The sequence below is a fragment of the Spea bombifrons genome, chromosome 5 (genome assembly GCF_027358695.1).
Source record: "Spea bombifrons isolate aSpeBom1 chromosome 5, aSpeBom1.2.pri, whole genome shotgun sequence".
In the NCBI taxonomy this organism is placed as follows: domain Eukaryota; kingdom Metazoa; phylum Chordata; class Amphibia; order Anura; family Pelobatidae; genus Spea; species Spea bombifrons.
The window spans coordinates 104,697,587-104,722,001 of record NC_071091.1 but is presented as its reverse complement, the minus strand read 5'-3'; the positions used below and the strand labels follow the sequence as shown (position 1 = coordinate 104,722,001).

Sequence of the window (24,415 nt, the reverse complement as noted above, 5' to 3'; positions counted from 1 at the left end):
TAAAGCGGATCTTTCCCCGGGTCCGACTCTTTATCTTTTATGCACGAAATAATCCCGTGTAACTATGTTATGAGATTAAAACATTATATATATATATATATATATATATAATATTTGCTAAAGAAACGTTAGAACGGGAGGTCATAATCTGTAACTAGAGGGCTGGAGGCTTAGTTGGAATGTGAGGAAGTTTTAGTTTACCGAGAGGGTGGTAGGTAAGTGGAACTGGCTCCCAGCAGAAGTGGTAGAGGGTAATACAGCGAAGGGGATTTAAACATGCATGGGATAGGCATACGGCTCCTGAATCTAAGACGAGACCAACGACTGATTTAAGTTGGGGTGGCGAGACCTACGCAGCAAGGAGAGCAGACTGGGTGGAAGGAGCGAGACGTCGCCACAGAACTCGCTCTATTGGAAAGTGTTATTTTTTCCCCCTGTATAAGGATTTTTATTATTTATATTTTTTGGGCAAATTTTTTTTTATTATTTTGAAACCAGTTTGTGGAGGGCATGTTGAACACAATAATATAAATATTAACACTTTTTGTGTATTCTATTCTAAGTAAAAACCTGACCAGCTGGATCACGTGATGACTTTATATATAAATAATGTCTGGGAGAATGTTGGAGATTTAGTGAACTTGTGGAAAATTCCATCCCTCGATGTTATGGCGGAGCAGGTCCCGGCCTACATCGAGCTCACCCGAAACGCCTGAGCGGCTGAGGCACCTCTCCCTGCACGTGATACTCTCCGCGGGGTAACCATGTCCTCTCATTGATTGTCCGCTTCAAGCGCCCGATCGGTGGCAAGAGAGCTGCACCTTTGTCGGGGGTATCGGTTATTCATCGATGGCTGACGTTTTAGGTGTAAACAGCTTGGGTTTCGTTTGTTAACACACTGGATAAGGAAATGTCTGGTGTACCTGCCGTTACAACCTAAACTCACTGGTTCCGACATGGAGGTCTTATTGTTTGTCCCGGGAAGGGTTAATTACCCCCCCTCTTAAAATGAGGCAATTTCAAGCTGATATTTACAGATGCCATGCAGTTCAGTGCCTCGCTTGGGCAAGCTTACCTCGACCTACCGGTTTAACGAGTTATGAGTACAGAACCCGCACGCTCCTCGCATGCCCTCGGCAGCCCGGAGACTTTCTCTCGGATTACTGCTGGCGTCTCCACCGCAGAGCTCAAAAATCCCACCGAAGATGCCAAACGCAGATAAGCGCCGGCGAATGGGCTCGTCTTACCGCGCGGCAGCTTCTCGTGCTCCTTTAATGTTCTAGATGCTACTATGCATGTTCTAGGTTACTGCCACCAGCTTAAAGAAACTGTCTTCGGCAATTTGACGTTTGGCATGATTGAAACGCTCGCATTAGATTGCAAGCCCCCGCTATTTATCGAATGATTAGCCATTAGTATGCTCAACACTAAACACAGTCCCTGGGGGGAGCGTGCCAGCAAACCGCTGACTGCAAAACTGCTCTCATTTACCACTGACTAGTATCAGTACGTTGGAGTCCATTTTTTTTTTAACATCTGTCTCGTACTCCATCCTCCCCACCACCTTCTGTAGCAAGAAGTGTACTTAAGTATGCTCTGTTGCTCGCGTCATCTCAACTCTAGTACTTAAGGGAACCCTACAGTCCCGATAATATATTTAGTGGAGAAGGAGGGACTGTGACAGACGCAAGTCGAGGGGTATTTAATGTTATAAACTCATTAATTCGGTTGCATTGCTTGCTTATGGTACGTAGCATCACCCGGCGTACTTGGAGCCGTACATTAGCAGTATGGTATCTGGTCAAGACGGCTGATTAACGTCTGTACAGAAGGAAAAAACGGGCCGAATGGGGCCGACCTGCCATCAAATTCTAGTTAGCCCTGTGTAATGCATAGTTTAACATGGAGAGATTCAGTCGTCTTACTGATTTGACTATACATTCTGCAGGGCGTGCTCGGCTCCTCTTAAATAACCATGAATTCAGTGAGTTAGAGTAAGTAGGGTCTATTCACTACCTCTAATGTATCGGCTCCTTGGTCTGTCGGCCCCTTTGAACGGCTCCCTGTATGCAGCGCTGCGTACACTTCTGGCAGCTGTATGAATGAAATATCATCAATGAGCTATAGCGGCACGAGAAAAGCAGCCGGTTTCCTCCTGCACCTCCCTGTAGTTTGTTTAAATAGTGATTAGACTGGGGGGGGGGCATGCCTAAGATTCCTGATAAGCTGATAAAATAATCTGATGCTTTGAGGGTGGTCCGCAAGCCTGGGGGTCCCTTGTGGGCAGGGGGGGGGGTTATGTGCTATGCTTGGCCGGGCGATGTCCGTGGATACAGGCTGCCGAAGGAGTCGCACATCTGTGTATCTTCACTTCCGCCCTGTAAGCAGACGGACGCCGTGGGTCGGTAACTGATGCCCACCTCCTGCACTGAAAGGGTTAATCACGGAAACGTGCGGCCTTCTCACCCCGTGTCCTTCTCTTCGTAGAGGAACGGGGTGGGGGGATGTACATTTTTAGTTATTTTTAATACCTTTTGGGTTGGAAGCAGGTTTTCTGCCTCTTAGGAAGGTTCTAAAATGTTATCATAATCCCCGGTATGGGGAGGTTTTTACCTTTTTTTTTTTTTTTTTTTTTTTATAGAGTGCATGGAAGTCCAGACATCTTTGGGCTTCACAGACATCCTTAAAATCAGCGAATCTCCCCAAAAACGAAACTTTACGCATCCTGTTTGAGGGGGGTGTCGGGGCTTTGGGGGAGGAAAGAAGGGTTTGGGTCCCAGAGAGGGACTGTTTATAAAGAAACGCACATGAAGGCGCGTCGTATTTGACTCGCTGTTTAGTTTTGAATCTGATTGGGGTAAAAGGTTACATCGATGGTAGACGGTGCCCTAAAAAAGGGGTAGAATAATTCCCCCCTCTCCCACAGGCAGATGTTCGATGATCTTGGGGGCTTCGAACTTTTGTTACATCCGGTTTTGCTGCAGCTGCTTCTTCAGGAGGCTCCTGCGTGAGAGCAGAGCAAAGATCTCCTGCTGCAGCTGGACGCTCTCGCTGACTCTCTCGGGGCTTTCAGGGACAGGGACTTTTGGGAAAACTAGGTGACTTTCTACCTGAAGTCATTGCGATGGGTTGCTGTTTCTTGAAGGAACCTAGTAATTTCTTCCTTAAGATGGTTATTGTATTCTGTCTCCTGCATTAAAGGGTTTTCCTGGTGTACAGATTCAGACCTTAATCAGTCCTTGCGTTCAGGAGCCATAGGCCGATCCCATGCATGTTTAAATCCCCTCACTGTATTGGCCTCCAGAGCTGCAGCTAGCTCCTCTTGTGCCTGAGGCAAGAATGGAAAATTGTGTGCCCCGGCTATTTTTTATTTTTTCTATTACTGCCCATAAACACACGACTGCCCCATCACACACAGGTACACATACACTGCCCCTACACACACACACACACACACACACACACACACACACACACACACACACACACACACACACACACACACACACACACACACACACACACACACATATACATATACTACACTGCCCTTCTCCCCATCTCTTAACTGTCTCATCTTCCATCCCCCATCCAATTTTGGGAGTGCGAGGTCTGTCACTCCAGGCCTCTGCTTTACTGGAGTGATTTGGGCCGCGGTGGCTCTTATAGGTTTTAATCTTTTAATAGCAGATCTGAGAACGATAAAACATATGTGTATATTATATAGAATAGAATGAGTTGCTGCTGGGTTTTTTATGTTAATTTTCAGTCTCATGTTTTTTAACATCCGTTTCTGTTTCTTTGTGTTGAAGGTGCACGTCGAGGGTCGGCTTCTGAGGTTCGTCGGAGGAAGAAGCTGGAGTTGTGGTCTGTCTCTGTAAACATCCCCGACTGGAAGCTTTGAGCTTAATTTGAGCTTTCAGTCCGATGTTTGCTGCTACCGGCTATAAAAATCAAGTATCTTATATGTGTGTGTAATATATATATCATTTATTATAATTATTATTTATTATATTTGTTTGACCTCGGACTTGAGGTATGGGTGTTTGGTTTCAGCTGGTGCCGCGTTAAATTGCTCCCCCTTGTTAAATGTAAGTCTCCTTTGTATTTTGGAAATGAGGGATGACCAGTGCCTTATAAAATTCTAACACTGATTGGTTTGTCTGACTTGGAGGAGAGAAGAGAGAGGGGATGAGATAGAAACATTTAACAAAGTACAGGAGGGAAGCTTACTTCAAAGGGGGACAAATGTTATAAAACAAGAGGCCATCATCTAAAACTAGAAGGTCGGAGGCTTAGATGTAATGTAAGGAAGTTTTACTTTACTGGGACAGTGATACATAAGTGGAACAGCCTCCCAGCAGAAGTGGTAGAGGTTAATACAGTAATTGAACGTAAACACATGGGTTGGTCGCATGGCTCGTGAATCTGAGACAAATGATTAAGAATTTGAGTCTTTACGGCAGACTAGATGGGGCAGAATTGGTCTGATATACCGAGTGCTGCGTGTCTATAAATCCCCTTTGTATTCCAGCGCGCTGTTGCGGGCCTCTACGGTACCTCCTGCAAGGATTATCAGACAAAAAGCATTAGGATAGAATATTTAATTCTAAACAAAGGAAAAAAAAAATAGCAATTGCTGTTAATCGAGCAGTTGGGAGGCTGCAGAATGTTGTACCTTTTTTGTTTAATGACGTCTCTTTCCTCTCCAGGAAACGGCGCGTCTTCCTACTTTGGCTTTAGAATGAATCGCCTCCTCTGTAGCCTCTTAAAGGGACACTCCAGCCGTCCTATACGCTTCATGCGTCTGATAGCTAGGCGGCCCTTTAAATATTCATGGTGTCCCTTTGGGGGAACTCGCACGTAATATACTTGCCGACAGTCAGCGCCAGCGCTGGCACACTGACCTTTGGCCTGGCGAGGAGGAGGGCAGCTGCAGTGCTGTAGCTTCTTCCTCAGGTAGTTCCCCTTTGGAGCTCTCATGCACTCCATTGTTTCCATTACTACAGTATTAGCACTTTATCCTAGACTAAAAATCTAGTGACCCTCCCCGTTTCCTGCGTCGGTTTAACCGTTTAACCTCCATGTTTAACCCCCTTGTGCTCCTCCTAAAAGGCACTTTGTGCTGTTTAATTAAAAGATTATAAATATTAACTGGAGATCGGTTTACTACAAACGAAGACGAAGCAGGAGAGCGGTACCTCCAGGCTAACCTCGTGGACTCCACCTCTACAGATACACGCTGCTGCCAAGAGCTTCTGTAAAGACGCACGCTGGGACCGGTTCCTTGCTGCCCTGTCCAATGCTTTCAGATGTAGTTGTTGTAAACATCCTACACTCAGCTGTGACGTCCTAAGCGGCTGGGAGGAGGGTGTTTGCCTCAACTGATCCGAAAATACGTCGAAGGTGGGGAGGCGCGATGTGTGGAGATCAGGCATGAGCGTGTGCCATTTCTGAAGAGCTGTCGCCGAGACCTCAAGCTTTTTACCGGACTTGGTTAAATTAAACTTTTTGACGCGGGCCATTGTTTTTTCTAACTTTTTTTTTTCTTCTTCATGGCTGACAGTAAATTGGCAAACTATACTTATTTGTAGTCGTTTGATACAGAAACTCGTTTTGTCACACTATCCCGCAAGTCTAAAATAAATAAAAAAGAATAAAACTTGTGCAATTTTTTTTTTTTCTTCACAAAGAATGGTAGATGCATGGAGTAGATTCCCGGTGGCGCTGGCAAATGCTGTAACTGAATTCATGAAAGCTTGGCACGTGCATAGAGCAATCCTAAACGTATTAATAATCAGAAATTTTTTCGTTTGCTACTTTATGTGTTTTACACACTTTATGTTAAAAACAAACAAAAAAAAACCCTGAATGTATTAGAGCGATGTAACCAGACTGCAGAGCCTCCGGGCGTCTGAGGATTCCGATCTTTCTTGTAACTCGAGGGAACCTCAATTATGTCGTTGGGACTTCACTGGGATCCCCTTTAAATTTGTATATATTGTTTTTTTAATCTAACTTTAATTTTTGTTTTTTTGTTGAATCTATAACTGTTCACTCTGATCACCCTCCCTGCAGATCACAGCGCGGGCTCAGAGTAAGGGGGTTATTAGAGGGGTATAATCTCTTAACGTGGGAGTTATGATTATTGTGGTCTTAACTCTCTCTCTTCGCCATTCTTCAAGAAGGGCCATCAATAGCAAGTTTGTCCAGCAAAATGGTCTGAGCGAGCAGGCCCTGTAAAAGGCATAATTCAATGTTGTACAGACTTTCAAGAACGGCACTGATTTGACTATACTGTACACGGGGCCGGCCAGGCTCTTCGTTTAGTAAATAAAGCCCATAGTTTGTACTACGCTGACCATTGCCTCCCGTGGCCTCATCAAAGAGAACGCTCAAACGTCCTGGACCATTTAAACTCTCGCTGTAATGGCGCCTGTCACTCATTATAACAACGTAGGCAGCTTCTAATAGAGGTGAGAGCGCTCTAATTAGACTGCCTTCCCACAAAGGCACCTGCGATGTACCAGGTATGTCATTGGTCCTCAAGGACCTTTTGGTTTTGTCATGATGCTTCTCTGCCTAATTTTGTACCGAGGGATGGACATGCTCATGTTGCGTTGTTGATCAGTTTGTGGACCAGTCCTGTCTCGCTGGTAAATGCTCAGTTCTTTTCATGATCGCTGATCCCTGATTAGTCGGACGTCATTGTCTTATCTGTGTGTATAAAGCATTAGGAGCCCACATTTATACCTTCCCAATACACTCTCCCCAAGTTATTATTTATTACTTTATATAATATATATATATAATGAGCAGCATCATATTGCACAGTGCTGTACAATGAGTAAACGGGACGGTGTACAATCATGGAAGGTGGATAGCCCCTGCTGGACATGTTTTTTTAAGTAAATAAATGCAGTAGAGGTTGTAGCCATGTGTGTGTATATATATGTGTGTGTATTCCTTTTAATGGCTGCACTTCTTGCTGCTGGGATATCTATGGGATTAAATGGTTCTTAACGCCTTGGTGGTGAAGATGTCTGTGCAGGAATTCAACATCTGTAAGAACATGTTAAAGGAACCCATATTAATAGGAAATGACTAAAGATTTTTATATGTGTTCAGACAGCGTTCGCGTACCTGCGAGATGCTGTTAAATGTTTCTTTCATCTTTTAACAGGGCACGAGTCGGGCGCAGTCCGGGCAAGGGCACTTCTTATTCCTTACTCGTGCACAGAATACATTATCCTCCTTTCGTTTAAGTTACACATTGACAGACAGAAATGTTACAGATCCGGTATTTTACATTCATTAATTCTAAATTCATCTCTAGGAAGTTTTGTGTACACGATTATTATCTCCAATAAGAATAAACAAACATGGGGGTTCAGCAGAATGCCCCAATAATTTAACGTCCTGTCGAGGGCCGTTATACACAGTGTTGAGAACTATGCAGCAAATTATTGTTCTGGTCGCGTACGTGTGACTGACTGCTGCTCCTGTTGCTTTCACATCTCCTAGTGACTTGAATGTGAACTCTACTGAGCATGTGCAGGAAGTGTACTGACGAATGCTCCTGGTTTCAGTAGAGGCAGCTGGGGGCGGAGTCGCATGAGAAACAACTCATTATTTTCTACCTACAATAACTAAAGAATGTCTGCACTGAAATGCATCGGGGTCCCTGCAAAAAGAACTCCTATGCAGTTAGTGTCTAAAGGGCTTGAGTGCTTCTTTAACCCCTTAAGGACCAGGGCATTTTTTCATGTGTTTGCTATGACTTCAACTATTTCCCTCTTTCTCACTTAGTGTACTGAAACAAATTTATTTTTTTCTTCTTTGGGACAAGAAGGGATTTTTTTTGTTATTTATATATGCAAGACATTATTTTTCATTAATTAAAAAAATAATAATTTCACAGTTTCAGGTATATAACTCATCCACAGCTGGTATAAATTAGGGGAGGAGGTGCTTGGGACCCTCGAATCACTTTTACTTACTGTTCTCTGTCTCCAGCTTGCGATAACAGTGAGAAGGAGAGACAGAAATGACAAGCTCTGCCTTTCTCATTTAACTGCGTCCATGCACGTGATTGTAGAAGCGATCACATGGGGGGGCTGTAGACTATCCACTATGGCCATCGAGCGTTTCCAACATCAGGAATCTACTCCCAAGGAACCTTCAACATCTAAAAACCCACTTCTTCAGAGAAGCCGCACCATCTTAGCTGTTATAACTTCCTTGTCATCGATACAACCACCACACTACCTCTCACCCTTTCTCTGTGCCTTATGGTTGTCACCCCATTTCCCTCTAGATTGTAAGCTTGCAAGCAGGCCTCTCTCCACCAAATGTATCGGTTTGTCTTAGTCTGTCAATTCTTGTCTTGCCATATCCCTTGAATTTATGTATTGTATTAAGCGCTGCGTAAACTGTTGGCGCTATATAAATAAAGGATGATGATAATCAGTGGTTTCGCAATTGAGAAGTTGTGGGACTGTTGTAGCCTATGATGTGCCAGATACGTCATTGGTCCTCTAGGCACATCTTTTCATGAAAGACCTGGTCATGAAGGGGTCGATTGACTTATGAAACCTTTATAAATCCATGAACACGATGCAAATGTACATTCATGTTTGGTTAGAGTAGCTAAGTGCAATTTTTACCCTCAAATAATAAATATCTAGGATTACCATTACAGAATGTTATCAGTGAAAGCCCGTTACAATGTGCATCAGAAATCCTAGAAATTTAAATACAGGTTAAAAAAGGAGAATATTGGGCATTCGGTCAAACCATGTGATCAATTTTCGCTTGGACTGTCCCTACAAGCAATGAAGATTAATCTAGATGTTGAGGGTTCTTGGGTATAAGGGGTTTATTTACTAAACTGTCTTTACAATACAATGGTTTCCAGACAGAGGTCACTTCTTAATCCATTAAAGAAGACTCTCTGACAGAATTAATTAAACTAAAGCAGGAGTTACCCATCTCATCTAGTGCTGGCGCTTCTCGCTGGGTTCACCTTTATAAAGGAGAGCGAAGACACGGCGACAACGTCTGCTTTACTGAATAAACCCCATTGTGTCGTCTCAAGGGCAAATAAGCTGCGACTCCCCGCCGTATTCAGTAATCATGGTAAATACGGCATATTATGCAACTATAATTGGGTCTGGCTGTTTTTATTATGCATTGTTTTAGTTTCATCTTCCAGCGCTGCCACAAAATCAATGAATGAATGGAAAAAAAAAAAGGCCAATTTCATGCATAAATAGGGATTACGTTTAAATTTAATTGAAGGGCTGCTGTAACTATACCCTGAGATTTAACCCCTGAGCTTCTGGTTTTCTGCATTTAAAAGTCAAGTTGTACATAGCTGAATAAAACAGCACATAGATGTATTCGCAATCGGTTCGCGGCAGTTAATCAGGACAGATAATTTGGAAAAGTCTTGAAAATTGATAAAATCCTGTTCTTTTATAAAAAATAAAAAAAATAATAAAAACAAAAAAAAAAACCACAGGAACCTATCATGGAGTTCCGTTTCAATGATTTCATATCTTATTTGAAGTTGGTGGCATCTCGTGTTTTTTTTTTTTTTTTTTTTGCCTCATCTTAAGTCACCTATAGGGTACGCCCGGACCCATGCTACATGAATATAACAACATAAAGCGTGGCCTCGCAAAACCAGCCGTCAGCAGAACTTGTGTCGTTTGGGCCACTTCTTCATCCCCAGTCTGGTGGCCCTGGATCAATGAGAATAACTTTGATCTCCACACGTTTTGGTTGTTAAAACTGAATGCCGAATAAACTAATATAGCGGCGGATAAACGAAGATGAAGAAGCACAACATGGAGAATCTTCGTTTCTTTGTGTTAATATCTCGTAGCTAATCCCCCTAGTCTCTTCCCCCCCCATACAAGTCACTGCCTCTAGCCTACCATAAGTCAGCTGCTCTTCATTGATTGATGCCAGAGGAGCCCCCAGCCGCTGACTAATAGAGTCACTCTTACTTTAACTCCTGACGCCGAAGCCATTGGTCTCCCCAGGCCAAGTTGCTCCGAGGTGTACCTTGCCTGCCCTTTGCCAGCGGGGCTGATATCCCTGTTCCTCCCAGGCCAAGTTGCTCAGAGCACTGAGAGTCGCTCTTACGGACCTTTAAAAATCTTGGCGCCAAAGCCGCTCCAAACTGTTACAGCATTAACCCCTGCTAGAAAACCGTCAGAAAACGAACACGAAGAACGCTCGCGTATATTCACCCGGAACGAACACGGGAACGGGCGACTATTTGTGGAATATTTTTTTTTTTGTGAAGTCGGACGCAAAGACTTGGCCAGCGCCCAAATCTAATGAAAACCTCTCTTGTAAGCCTAGAAGCTGGAGAAAAGGGAGAAAGGGGCCAATGCATAGCGGTGAATCCTGCAGAATTCCCTGCGTTTGCAAGGGGGCAAGTCCAAAATGTGAAAAGGGGCATTGAGCTATCAAGCATCACATGGAACTTGTTGTTTTTTTTATCGCAAGCGATTCCTTTTTAACAAAAAAAACCCCACTTTAAATATAAAACTGTCAGCAGCCTACTTTTCATGATATATAAATAAGAAAAAACCCAATGGTAGTTTATTTTTAAGAATATGTGCCAACAAAACTAAGCGTTAAATAAAGTTTAAGTGAAACGTAGCCGAGCGTTATCGCTACTGAGCGGCGTGACCCGGCCACATGGCAATGAGGTCCTTTATATGAAATGCCACACGCACAGAGCCATATAGTGCTGCCGGGATATGGAGTTACATACAGTAACCCTGTGATTTCATTTTCTTAGCGGCAGGGGTATTTTCATAGCAATTCCTTTCTTAACCATCTACGGATGAAAGGGTTCCACATCTATGTTTAGTCGCCCGCCGGAGCAAAGCATTGTCAATCGCGCCATTCACGTGATAGACACTGCATGCATTGTGCTGTGCGGATGGAGCGCGTATTAAAATGATCTCGCATGCTAAGCGAGCTTCTCTTTGTAGATATCCTTTCATGGCTCCGGAGAGTCTGGATAAGCTGCGGAACGCAGGATATTCTTTGTGAAGTTCTCGGAGTCGCTGCTGAAGTTCCACCCTTCCTTTCCAGAGCGGGGCAGTCAAAACATCAGACTTTTATCTCCACCGCTCCTAAACACAGAATTCAAACAGCAGATCAGCATTCGGGTAACCCCCCCCCCTTAGAGTCTGCAAAGGCAGGGTTATACGATATTATTTATTGTTTTATACAGCACCATCATATTCCATAGCGCTGTTTATAAATTATATATGTGTGTGTATATATATATATATATATCTATATAAGATTTTGGTTTTCACAGCAAATAACATTAATACTGATATTAATAATTATTATTATATATTTTAACTTTTGCTCCAAGTGTGTTTCTTTTTTGGACTGCTGAAGAACGTATATTGCTTACAAAGTACTTTTTTATTTATTTATTTTTTTAGCAGAACTCCAATAATCCATGTTTAGTGCACCCGCACAAATTATATATTGTATTTCCAGGACCGATGGATGTTCTCTTTATACTTTTTTTTTTTTTGTATATTCTGTAATTTAATATGAATTAAATGTAAAATGTAAAAATTTCTTCCATAAGTTTTTGTTAAATTTTGGATTGTGGGCAAAAACAAACACGGAAAAAGCTGTCTCGAGACACCCTGATTTCCCGTGTACCAGCAGAGAAACGTCCCTGCCATTGCAAACACCATAAGACGTACTATTAGGTCCTCCTGTCATCTAGAACATGTTCTAGAAGCAGTAACAGTATGCCCTGTGTCATAAAGGGGTGAATACGCATTCATCATTGATGGGGCTGCATACTGAAGAGTCCCCCGGCCAGAGGGCACTGCTTTAACCCTTGGAGCGCTGGGGGTTGGGACACATTTTTCCACGCCAAGTTTTCTATAGTTACATTTGGGTGACAATCCTATACACAGCTTACACTTTAACAGGCGAAACCTGTATGTCTGAGACTTTGTAGTCATTTACTGTTATTACCCTCCCAGTCACTTTAAATATTTGAATAATTTATTCAGAGGAACACATCTTCCCACGTCTGATATACTTACCTCCGGTCAACTCCAGCACTGGTTTGGCGAACACAATGTACGTGTGGAAAGCACTCCCAATGACTCCAGCGGCAGCACTTTACTGCCACTGATTGGCTTTTCCATAAATGTCAGACCATGAAACAGCAGCCCAGCTGCTGCAGCAGGACCGCCACTTCTACATCTATTCTTCAGCGTTTCAAGCAGTATCATTAAATCTAAGTTAACACTGTTGTTTTTGTAAGTTTTCCTATGTTATATATTACTTACCATTGTACAGTGCTGTGGAATATGATGGCGCTATATAAAACAATAATAATTTAGTAATTCAAACAAAATAAAATCCCAATCCTTTTTAACAATCATTTGAGTCTAGGAAGCAGACCTAGAATATAAAATACTGGTTTTCACGGGGGTGCCAGGTCTATATACATGGGAGGGGGCTTTATTATTTTGTTTATATTATAAAAACATAATTATAAAACGACATCATGGTCGTCTTATGTAAACATGAACTGCGTGAAGAATGAACGGGCTTTCGTTTTTGCTTCCTCATTATCATAGAGGAACATTATGTTTTAGGATGCGATGTGTTCATAGATGTTTGGAAAACTAAGTAAAAAAAAAAAAAAAAACGCTTAAAAAACAAACATTTAAAAAAAAACTGGATATCCATTATTTTTTTTTACAATGATTATATATATATATATATATATATATATATATATATATATATATATATATATATATATATATATTTACAATATATGAGGTGGACAATAAGATGTTAACACATACTGGTACAAAAAAAAGGAAAGGGTCCTGCTTTTGGGAGCATATAATAATAATTATATATAAAATTAACGTTCAATAAAACAAAGCATCCGGTGGGGATTTTTATCTGCCTTTTGTACAATGAGGAAATATACATAAAAAGACAGTAATTAATACTAACGACGCTGATTACAAACCACATATTGCATGATAATTATGTTTGTGTATACTTCTGTAGCACCAACGATGTATTCCGTATAATAAAGGGCAGGTACAATAGAAGGTTACACTATTTACAGAAAAAGACACATTATCATTTAACTAAAACTAAGACATTTTCATGGACAGTATTCTCTAATCGGGACTGTTTCTTAAAGACAGGGACATGTGGTCATCATAATCTGGACAAGCAATTATAATCGCTTTAAAAAACAGTGAAGATAATTATTCTACGCGCAGTGGCTTCTTTCTGCAAATAAATGGCTTATTTTTAACGCAATGTTCATGTGTTAAGCGGCTGGCAAACAGACGCCTTTCTACCAATGATATAGTGTTAGCGTCGGGGCGACGACCGGTCACCATAGTAACACTTCCGCGCACACTGATGACACTCTGCTTGCGTTCCATCCCGCGCCCAAAGCCAGGCTTCCAAGCCCACCCATCCGCCATCTCTGTTTCCGCAGATTCGCCACAAATGATCGCTTTTGAGCGCTACAGAGGGGACGAATAATTAAAAAACCCAGCTGAAGTTCGTATTTGTCGAAGGACGCCTCGAGGCTAGAGGTTTATGTGGAAAAACAAATCAGGATTTTTTTCCGGTTGGATTTTATTTTCATGTCCGAGCGCTGATCACCTTCATGGAAGTATCAGGTAGGATCCCGTGTGAGACTGTCAGCGTCAGTACTTTCAAGATTTTTTTTTTTTCTCGGGGAATATAAAGTAACGGAATCGGTGAGATGGTTGGCGGGAAATACACTAAAGGTCACGTGCAGCAGCGCGCGTTTAGTTGATGGGTGGGATGAGCAGTGTCCAATGAGCGCGCTCAGCGCGTGTGACGTAATGTTAAATAAAAGGCGTATATATAAGAGATTAGGTAACCCTTGCAAAGGTGGTCTGTGGGTGTGCTAACGCGGGGAATGATGGGACTCGTAGTCGACAAGGCATGCTGTACCTTGGACTGCTGTTTTTACCCCCTATTTTTTTAATTTTTTTTTTTACATCTTTGGTATTTATCCAAGACTAGTCATTCCGATATATAATAAATTACCCGTTTTTAGGTTTTTGAGGCAGTTTAACCCCCAAGTATATATTTTTTGCATTTCAGTTAATGAGTGGAGAAATTGTATATGAAAGAAGTTTTAGACAACCAATTGCACCACAGAGACGGAAGGCATGTAGGGGAAGGCCTAGCCGAGTTAGGATAAATAAATGTGCCAGTGTTCAGCCAGCAAAAATATGATTGGTTGATGTGTGGGAGCTAATGCAAAATACAAATGGGCCCTCGTTGCTGCAAAAATCGCCCCTGATGGGGGGACATGTAAATAAGTTTTTTCTCTCTGAGCATAACGCCCAGCGCTGTATACAGTAATATAACCCCCCAGCGCTGCATACAGTGATATAACCCCCCAGCGCTGTATACAGTAATATAACCCCCAGCGCTGTATATAGTAATACCCCCCCCCGTGCTATATACAGTAATATACCCCAATATACCAAGCGCTGTATACGGTAATAACCCCCCAGAGCTGTATACAGTGATATAATCCCCAGTGATATATACAGTAATATATCCCCCAGCGCAGGACACAGTAATATAACCCCTAGCGCTGTATACAGTAATATAGCCCCCCAGTGCTGTATACAGTAATGTCTGTCGGCATTGACAAAAATCTAGTTTTATCTCATTTTCTTCCAATAAACTGACTTTATCTGCAGACCTGGAGGCCGCCATTGTCGTCAGTCATGTGATATTTTGGGTGACTTTCCCGACTCAAACACCACACTGAGCTGATGCTTTATGGCGATGCTAATGAAGCCTGATCATTCAGGGTACCACAGAAACTAAACTAATGAACTAATGAAGACTGATAGTTTCTTGTTGTGTTAACCTGATACGTTCCATTGTTTGGAACCTTTTGTGTTTATTGTGATATTCAGCAGCATCCTCCAGATAGCAGCACAATGCTCAGCAAAGATGTACGCACCATACATTGCCACAAGAGGTTGCTTTGACTACATCTGTTTGCTTGTGTGATCACATAAAGATCAATGGGGCTCTGCTTGAGAAGCTCCTTCTTCCAATTAAGATACGATTATAATAGTTGTTGTTATTTTATGTTGGTGGCACACTGTTTCGTGGGTATTTTACATTTTCACACAAGGGTGACACGAGGCCAGTGTGCGCACTGTAGGGTATGACAATAATGTGTCATTTTTATTATCGTAATATACTGTAAAGATTCTGGTGTCTGAAGGAAGAATAAGTATATGAACTTGCTAAATAATATTCTAAATGGCAGTTGTTTTATTAATGTGCAAATTTAGAGCATTATTCTAGAACACAGATCTCATTAACCTCCTTACCGTTCAAATGACCAAAGAGGGACAGTTCTCTAGTTATAGGTAGAGAAGTAAAAAAGGGACCAGAGCGTTACTGGGACTTTTATGTGACTTAATGGCCTGTTGGTAACTATTTAGACCAATTTGGAACCCTCATCCAAAATTACGGGTAGGGGTTAACACAGTGAGGGAATTTAAACATACATGGGATAGGCATAAGACCAAAGACCGATTTACGGTTTGAGTCTTTACAGCAGGAAAGATGGGCGACTTGATGGGCTCTTATCTGACATCAAATTCTGTGTTTTATATACACTTACTGGTCACTTTATTAGGTAACCCTAAGGTAGGTGCCTTGTATCAATGGTTCAGGTTGGTGGTGGTGGTGTAACGGTGTGGGGGACATTTTCTTGGCAGACTTTGGGCCCCTTAGTACCAATCGAGCATTGTTTAAATGCAACAGTCTACCTGAGTATTGTTGCTGACCATCCCTTTATGACCACAGTGTACCCATCTTCTGATGGCTACTTCCAGCAGGATAACGCACCGTGTCACAAAGCTCACATCATCTCAAACTGGTTTCTTGAACATGACAATGAGCTCACTGACCCCCAACGTCCTCCATATCCACCAGATCTCAATCCAATAGAGCACATTTGGGATGCGGTGGAACGGGAGATTCGCATCATGGATGTTCAGCCGACAATTCCGCAGCAACTGCGTGACGCCATCCTGTCTGTATGGACCAAAATCTCTGAGGAATGTTTCCAGCACCTTGTAGAAAGTATGCCACAAAGAATCAAGGCAAAAGGAGGTCCACCCGGTACTAGCAAGTTGTACTAATAAAGTGGCCAGTGAGTGTATATATGAGCACTCATAACAAAATTTTTTTATGTATTTTATTTTCACCATTTCATTTATCAACCCATTTCCTGCTGTTTCTACACACCCAGAACATTCGGAGCTCCTAGAAAAGAGAGTGGTTTGGGGTCCAAAAAGTGTCTGTCCCTGCTACACAAGAACAGGTTTACCATGTTTCCATAGCACAATTATGTAGTGTAATCCTTTTTACATGGGTCTACCCTTATGTCGCATCATGTATTATCATTGGCTTCCATGTATCATAGCAGGTTGAAGTTAAAAATATATTGACACTGCCCATGAATCCCATTAATCAGACTTCAAAACCTTCATATGCACATTCTAATGAAGAACGAGGGGAGACATAAAAAAAAAAAATCAAATGTGCCAAGAAATGATGGAACTAAGGGGTATAATTGAAAATCATACAGTGAAGAGTTATGGGTAATGTGAGAAAATTCTTTTTTTTACGGAAATGTGGATATAGTATAGTCGAGGGTAGTAAGAAAACTTCTGAAAGTTTTGATATGCACAAAGCCATCTTTAAGAAAAAAAAGAAAAAGTTATTAAGAAAGGGCAGACAAGATGAGCGGTGTTTTCTGCCATCACTATATATCTATACATTTGTTATACGGATGCACAAAATTATACGTATTTATCATCCGTTTGATCTTTAATAAGACAAACAGAAACATTTACTGCAGTGGATGCCTGTTTTGCCTGAACCTCGCGTCTCCCAACAGTCATTGAATAGAGTGCCAATTGTACTCAGGATCTCTCAGAGCTGCTCTAGACTGTCTCTCTCATCATCCATCATTTTAATGTGAATCCAAGGTAACGTTTCCGAGTGATTTACGAGGTAACAAAGTGAGATAAAACTACAGAAACTGTCTTCATTCTTTTTGTGTGACCTGTCATAAGCCGTGGATACTGGCTCACACAATCGGTCTTCCGGCACTCTGTAATATCATATGTTTTTTGTTCCATTTCTCTGGTTAACCATCTGATTCTGGGAATCTTGTAAAACTTCTTAAAAACATTGAAAATACTTTATCTTTAAGGAAAAAAAAAAACTACCACCTCAGAGCATTTAATGTGATTTTTTTTACCTTCAGAGCTTTTAAAATCTGTAAATTTCGGTTATTGAAGTTTAGACCCCTTAGGATGTACTGTTACGTCCAATAAACTAGAGATGAGAATGTCATTCTCCTCTGTCCGCAGGAGCTAGCACAGAGAATGCTCAAACTGAAGTATAGTCATTTTATTGGCATTTTTGTCAGTCCAGACATCTCCTGAAACAACATAAGAAAATAAGAATGGTTCCCAGAGGGTAAGCCCCTCGCTGGCTGATCACCGGTACTGCAATCAGCAATGGAGCCCTACTTGCTGAAAACTCTTCGATCAGCAGCAGTAGGGATCAAAGTGAAAATATTTTAAAAATTAAATTTAGCGATAATATAAAAATAAATGAAATAAAATTAAACATTAAGAAATAAACTGACTTCAGTGATGTCACCATGACATCATAAGGGGTTCCTTCCAGTCCTTCCTAGAGAGATCCTTGAGATCCATTTGGGAGGTAAGCACTTGGGAGGTAATCATTAAGGGTTCCTAAAGGATGCTGGATGATCATTTAAGCTCGAGCATGAAACAGCTATCTTCCAGAAACTCACTGCATGCGGCTGGGTTAATTAGGTTAACGAAGCCCTCAGGCTGCACATTCTGGTGCTGGCATTTATGTGTATGTAATATCGGTCTGCTGAGTTATTGTAACACTCATGTTTGAACACAAGATGATGCTAGTTGGTTTAATTTCAAATAATTTTACAGATATTCTCAGCACTTTTGCATTGACTACGAGTCATAAAACCTGTTTTATTGGTGAAAGTGGTGTCCTGTACTGCACTATGGGCTGGCTTGCAGGCTGCAGAGGTCAAAAGATATATTTTTTTTAATGATTTTTTTTTAAAATATGGATCTACATGTTCTTGGTATCTGTACGATAGTCTGAATTCCAACTGTCGCTGATTATCGCTCGTGGGAGAAGCATACATCATGATTACTCAGTACATTGCATTGCTGGTCAGACATGGCTGCTGACACGTACCTGGCAAAATAAGGGTGCTTTGGGATATTAAAAAGAACAGTTTACAGTCCCAAGAAAAAATCAGTATTAAAATATTTTGTAAGTACTTTAGTCTTCAAAAACAAAGACAATAATACCCAAAATCAATTTCTGCTCGTACTCATGGGGGGTACTCATGAATAGACCTACACTCACAACTTTCCTCAAGCCAGCCCTGGAGCTCACTGCGGTAAGTGCGTCACGTGCCAGGACCTGTGTTTACAAGAAAATAGCGGGGTGGGGGAAGGGGTAAATTGGTATGGGGGGGCTTCTGCAGATTTTATTTATTAAAGTGCCTATGATGGCTGGAGTGTTCCCTTAAGGGGATTATGAATTTGATGTGGTTAGGTTGGACCCTGGTAAATAAGATGAGCTGGAACTCCTTCCAAATATTACTCCTGTTACAGCCGATCACGACTCTGTGTAGGTACTTACGGTGTTTGCCAGGAATCATGGAGAGTGGGGAGGGCAGGCTGTGCCATGTATGTGGATAATGCTTTTGCAGAAGCCAGGATGAAGCTGCAGTGATGTTCTCTCTCTTGTTGATATAACTGTAGCTTGCAACTAACTATCACTTCAATAAACCTGTTGGATACATAAATGAAGTATCCTTACTGTGTAGCACCTCAACGACAATGGCGACCAGGATGGCATCCAACAAGTACAGGTATACCCCGCATTAGCGTACACAATGGGGTCCAGAGGATGTATGTAAAATGAAAATGTACTCCTGGTAAAACACTACCCTTTCCCACTAACCATGGACTCACTGCGTTCAAAAGACACTCAAAAGATGAACTGACACTCTGGCGTCATGCTGTTGTGTATCATTGTGTACCTCAGACTGTGTGCTAGGTTGTGTATCGTTAATGCTGGAACTGCTCCGAAAACTGCAGCTGTCTCACAGGAATCCTTTAAACTGAAACTGACCTGCTTCTTACCGACATATAGATTGTAACATACAAAAACTAACGAATAGATTTATTTAAATAAAATGCCATTACTTGGACACGTAAATTAATTTGATCCAGAGACAAAAAGTAAAGTTGCTGTCTTTTTAACAGCAGCTAGTGCCAAATCCCATCAAACACCGAGAGGTCTTGTTCCACCGGCTGAGCCATCGACTAAAACATTTGAAGAGCTAGTTACTATTTTGGCGGATCATGTTCAGCCACGACTGTTAGAGATTGCAGAAAGATTACAGATTTTTTTTTTCTAAGAAGAAGGCAAGAAGAGGACATGAAAACATATGAAGGTGACACTCAGGAAAGTGTCGAGTACAGAGAGATGTTTGTGATGAGGACGAATAAGGAAATAATTAAAAAAAAGATTAAAAGAAGATAGCCTAAATACGAACCAACATTGGAAATCACGTCTGTCATGGAGGTAACTGCTAAAGATGCAGGGTTTTTACCAGCGAGACAGATAAAGGAACAACAGAAAATAAAGTTATATTTGATGAGTTCTTTTTACCGTCAGACTCGACAACATATACATGTTATCGGTGTGGAGAAAAATGCCATAACTGTGGAAAGGTAGGACATCCACTCCGAGTACGTCGAGCAAGTAAGGACAGTCGTAGAACCAAAGAAGAGTGCAGAGAATGCAGTAATTAAAAAATTGTCATCATATTCTGATGAAGAGGATAATTTTGAGAAGCTAAATATGTATGGTTTGGGGACAAATCAGAAAGGAATAGAGGTATATGTGCTGGAGGGCCGCAGGTTGGACGCCCCTGTCTTAGGGAAAGAGGAGCACCATCGTTTGGACTAGATACCCAGCTAAAAAATAGTCCAGTGTTTGATGACGAATTAGGACGAGTCCAGGGAGCTTTCGTCAAACTTCGATTAAAAGTGGATGCGTGTCCAATGTCTTTGAAGGCACAGACTGTTCCGTTTGCTGTCAAAGCTGGGCTAAAGGAAGAACTGCAGCGCTTAGAGAAGTTGGAGATGATTTCCAAAGTTGAAAAAAGTTGGTAGGCATCACCCATTGTCCCTGTGAAGAAAAATAATTGAGAATATGTGGGGACTTCAGGATGGTTCACCAGCTGGTCATTGATTAATACCCATTTCCCATGGTCTTATTATAGTCTCAGCCCCGGCGGTGTGGCGACAGACTATGGATGACATTTTAACAGGAGTACCCCATACTCAACGCCTACTTGATGACATGATCACTGGGAAGACTGACGGAAGAACACAAGTACAATGTAAACCACGCTTTTCACCGGTTTAGAGACCATGGGTTAAAAGCCAATGTCCAAAAGTCCTGAAATGCTCAATGCTGAAAAGACGGCTGACGTGAGACCGAAGAAAAGATGAATGGTCTGATTAAGGCTCCAACCCCAATAAGTCTTACTTAGGCCTCCTGAAATATTGTCACAGCTTACTTTCTAATCAGAAACCAGCATTCCCAACCTATATCAGAAAAGCAGAAGTGAACATTAAAATATGATGACGTTAAATTCGCCTTTTTCCTCATTTTGCTCTCGCATGCGTCTTTATTATGTGAACGGCTGAGGTCCCTCTTGGTGACACTGAGGGTCTTGTTATCAAAGGTTTACAGTGTAGTCCCAAATTATATATTTTTTGCTTTTTTTTTTTTAAATGCATATTAGAATGACTGCATGCCGATCAGTGCAGACACCCGATGCCCGGCAGACCCCAACAAGCACCTCCAGATTAACATCGATTAACTAAGAGATAATCTAGCTCTACGTTTACATTCTGATCATGTAGTGATATATACCCCGTACATTGTAAATAGCTGTAAGGTCTCCCAGATGATACAAATCTGTTAGGGAAATATGTACTTGATTCGCCAACATTCAGATGCCGCTCCTTTCTGCGGAACCATAAATCAGCGGGAGGCAGGTAATCGTAAATTTGTTTACTCGCTATGCTCCTCTATCCCCCAACCTTCCGAGTTTTTCATATTTCATTTATTCTCCATGTGAAAGTTTGCCACTTGAATTAATTACCCCGTTCCCTGACTCAGCAGGACAATACGTGGGAATATATTTTTTTTTAGATAATTAACAGCGGAGTGCTTTAAGCCAATCTTTACGATCACGGTCACAGGACAGTGATTGTTCTGTTCAACTGATGATCCGGAGGATATGAAAACAATCAAAATCAAGCAGGGCAGCAGATCCACATTAGTCCTTCTTTGAAGAAATTGCCTTTTAGCCCCCAATTTTTTCCGTGTTAAATGTTCTTGCAGCGCCGGTCAAAACGATGACCTCGTAAATTTATCTTCTGTAGTAATTTGCTGCAGTAATTCATGTCCTGGCTTCACAGTTTTAATTTGTTCTTCATTTAGATATTCGGCACTTGAATAAATTGCCTGGTTTCATGGCTCAACAGGGATCTATGTGGGAACAGTGTCGTCGTCTGGAATTAAATAAAAGATTTGGATACAAAATTTGGCCTCGGCAATCATTTTGAAGGGAATGCTTGGTTGTCATGTGACGCAAAAGGACTTGCTGATTGACAGTGGCCACAGGAACATGAATTAAATCTAAAGAGGAAAAAATGAAACGACAGATCGGCTAAGGTTTATTTACATAAAATGCCAGTTAGGGAAATGCGTTGTATGACTTCCCGTGAGATGTTTGCACACGTATGTTTTTTTTTTAAGGGGAAATATTTGTGTATGTGGGGTGGGGACATTACTTGCATTGTAAATGAATGTTAAATACACATATGACACATACTGATAAGCATCATGTGCTAATCTACACTTAGTCTGCTAATATATATTGAATGCCTTTGTCTTTAAGATGTCATACTGCTGTAACTTTTGTTTTCATTTCCGTTGAATTGTATTTGATTATGGTCTTTTAGATTTTTTTTTTCTTTTAAACCTTTCATGCCGCTTCTCTGGCATCTATTTTTCATGTACAACTCCTTCACGTCTGGTGACGTACCAGGTACGTCATGCCCAAGTGGGCTCATTGGTTCTATGACGTACCTGGTACGTCATGCCAAAAAAATGCCCTCACGTGTACGCAATGCTGCTGTCTTTCCAGCCCAGCCCCCCTGAGCCCCCCCTGAGCCTTTGATCGCTCCTACAGGAGCGATTCTACAGGCTCGATACGCTGGTAAACCGGCTATCACGTTCCCAGTTACCACAGACAGCTTCAGGAAAGGGGGCTGCTTGTTCTAGGGGTCCTCACACTGACACAACATTCCCCTGCTGCCTGATCGCTCCATGAGGGTGTCAGCGTTAACCCCTTCAATGCCACGATTGTGTCATGTGCATTTGCAGGGGGTTAATATTTATCTCCACAGTCCTCACACGCTTGTGGGGACTAAATATCAATCAATGCTGTGCTCCTGTTGAGCTCTTCTCCATATCGCCCTTTCTACAAATCAACTCGCCCTCACCCAACCAGTACCCTTCCGACCTTTCCTCCAAAATAGATTGTAAGCTGTTCTTCTTCTGTACCAGTATCTGTAACACCTGTTAGCATAATATTAAATTGTATGTGAGATATTGTCACTGTCCACTACGGAATCGGCTGGCGCTATATAAATGAGCATAATGACATCACCCGTGACATCACGATGGAAGCTAGAGCGTCTGGCTTCCTGAAGATGGAGCTTGGCAGTTAAGAAGTATTCTCACGCCTTCCTTGTTGATGTTAAATGTGCGTATGAATTTCGCCGTGAGATCTGCGGAAAGTGTTAATTAGTTATCTGTGGGTATCGTTCTCTGCCGGTTTGCGGAATTACAGTAGTTTTCTCACCATTAAAGCGTTTTTATAGATTACCACGATGTGGTTTCGATGGCTGTGTTTTCATGCTGTGCTGTAGTGATATAGGAAAACGATTTGCATGTTGAGTAAGGAGTAGGTAAAAAAGGCAATAACATGTATTTTCCGTAATAACATCCGTTATTAGGGAAATTGTATTTCGCAATAACATAATTTTAAGTAAAAGAGACACCCTGGGAAAAAAATGTAAAATATAATAATCAGATATTGCAATTTGAGTTCTAGTTTTTATGTATTTTTATAACAATTTTTGATACCAATGTGTCGATTTACCCTTTGCAAAGGGCCAGTTTACTGTCTCTGACGGCCTCACTAGAGAAGAACGCATATTAACTCTTTGTAAGCCTAACCACCTGTTAGTATTTTAAGCCCTTAAAGCCTTCACGATGATCCATGCCTTCATGAAAACTTGCGCAAGAAAACCTATCCTGATGGTATGGAATAAAGTTAGGCGGTGATGCGCACCCGTGCACCCCATTACATGACGATTCCCAGTGCAGTTTTCGGGAAGCGCGTTTCACCCCTCCACGCCCCTCGAAAGTCTTGCGCGATGACGTGATCCTGCGAGACTTTCTTTATGTACGGAAGCCTCGCGTTCACAGTGAATGCCGTGCTCCGGTCATACGGAGTGAGTGCTGCTGATCGGTCAGCGACTAAAAAATAACAAAATAAATATATACGTTAATTTAAAAAAAAAATGATTGCCGCCTATGTGTGGAGTTGGTAGTTGGTATACAATGTAACAATAAGACTCACATTAGGACACCGCGGTACAGAATGAGAAGAGGGCTCTGCTCTTGTAAGTTTACAATCTTGTACGTGTCTTTTTTTTATTTTATTTTATTTTTTTCTTTACACAAAATTGAGAAGCGAAGCTGTTCATTGAGATGGATTATTAAAGCCGGTTTTCAAACACGGGGATATTAAAGTGAAAAATAACTCGGCGAGGATAAGATTTCTTAGTTCATCTCCCGCAAGCTTCCACCCACTTTGTAATTGACATCCATTTGAAGCCCAGGCCGTCACGCCGCTCTGTATTGATACCGGGTCCCTCTGAAATCCACTTAGTCCTCGAAACATATGATGAAATTCTAGTTCAATTTGCAGTCAATGTGATTCAGATGAAAAACCTCCCCGACGCCGCCGAAACACACGGTAATTTATTCCACATCAGAGCTGCCTATATTAGCAATGCGCCTTCAAAGCACCGAGAAGCTCATTCGCTAATGTTGT

The 24,415-nt window shown here is 41.7% G+C and overlaps 1 protein-coding gene across 1 annotated transcript in view; it reads left to right on the top strand.

The window, feature by feature from the left end:
* The first annotated feature begins 13,519 nt into the window (after positions 1–13,519).
* The window catches only part of ZFAT (zinc finger and AT-hook domain containing), a 62,954-nt gene continuing 52,058 nt past the window's right edge, over positions 13,520–24,415 (top strand). The window contains exon 1 of the mRNA XM_053467400.1: positions 13,520–13,730. Within this exon, the coding sequence (XP_053323375.1) occupies positions 13,718–13,730 (13 nt within the window). The 5' untranslated portion in view covers positions 13,520–13,717. The remainder of the gene's footprint in view (positions 13,731–24,415) is intronic.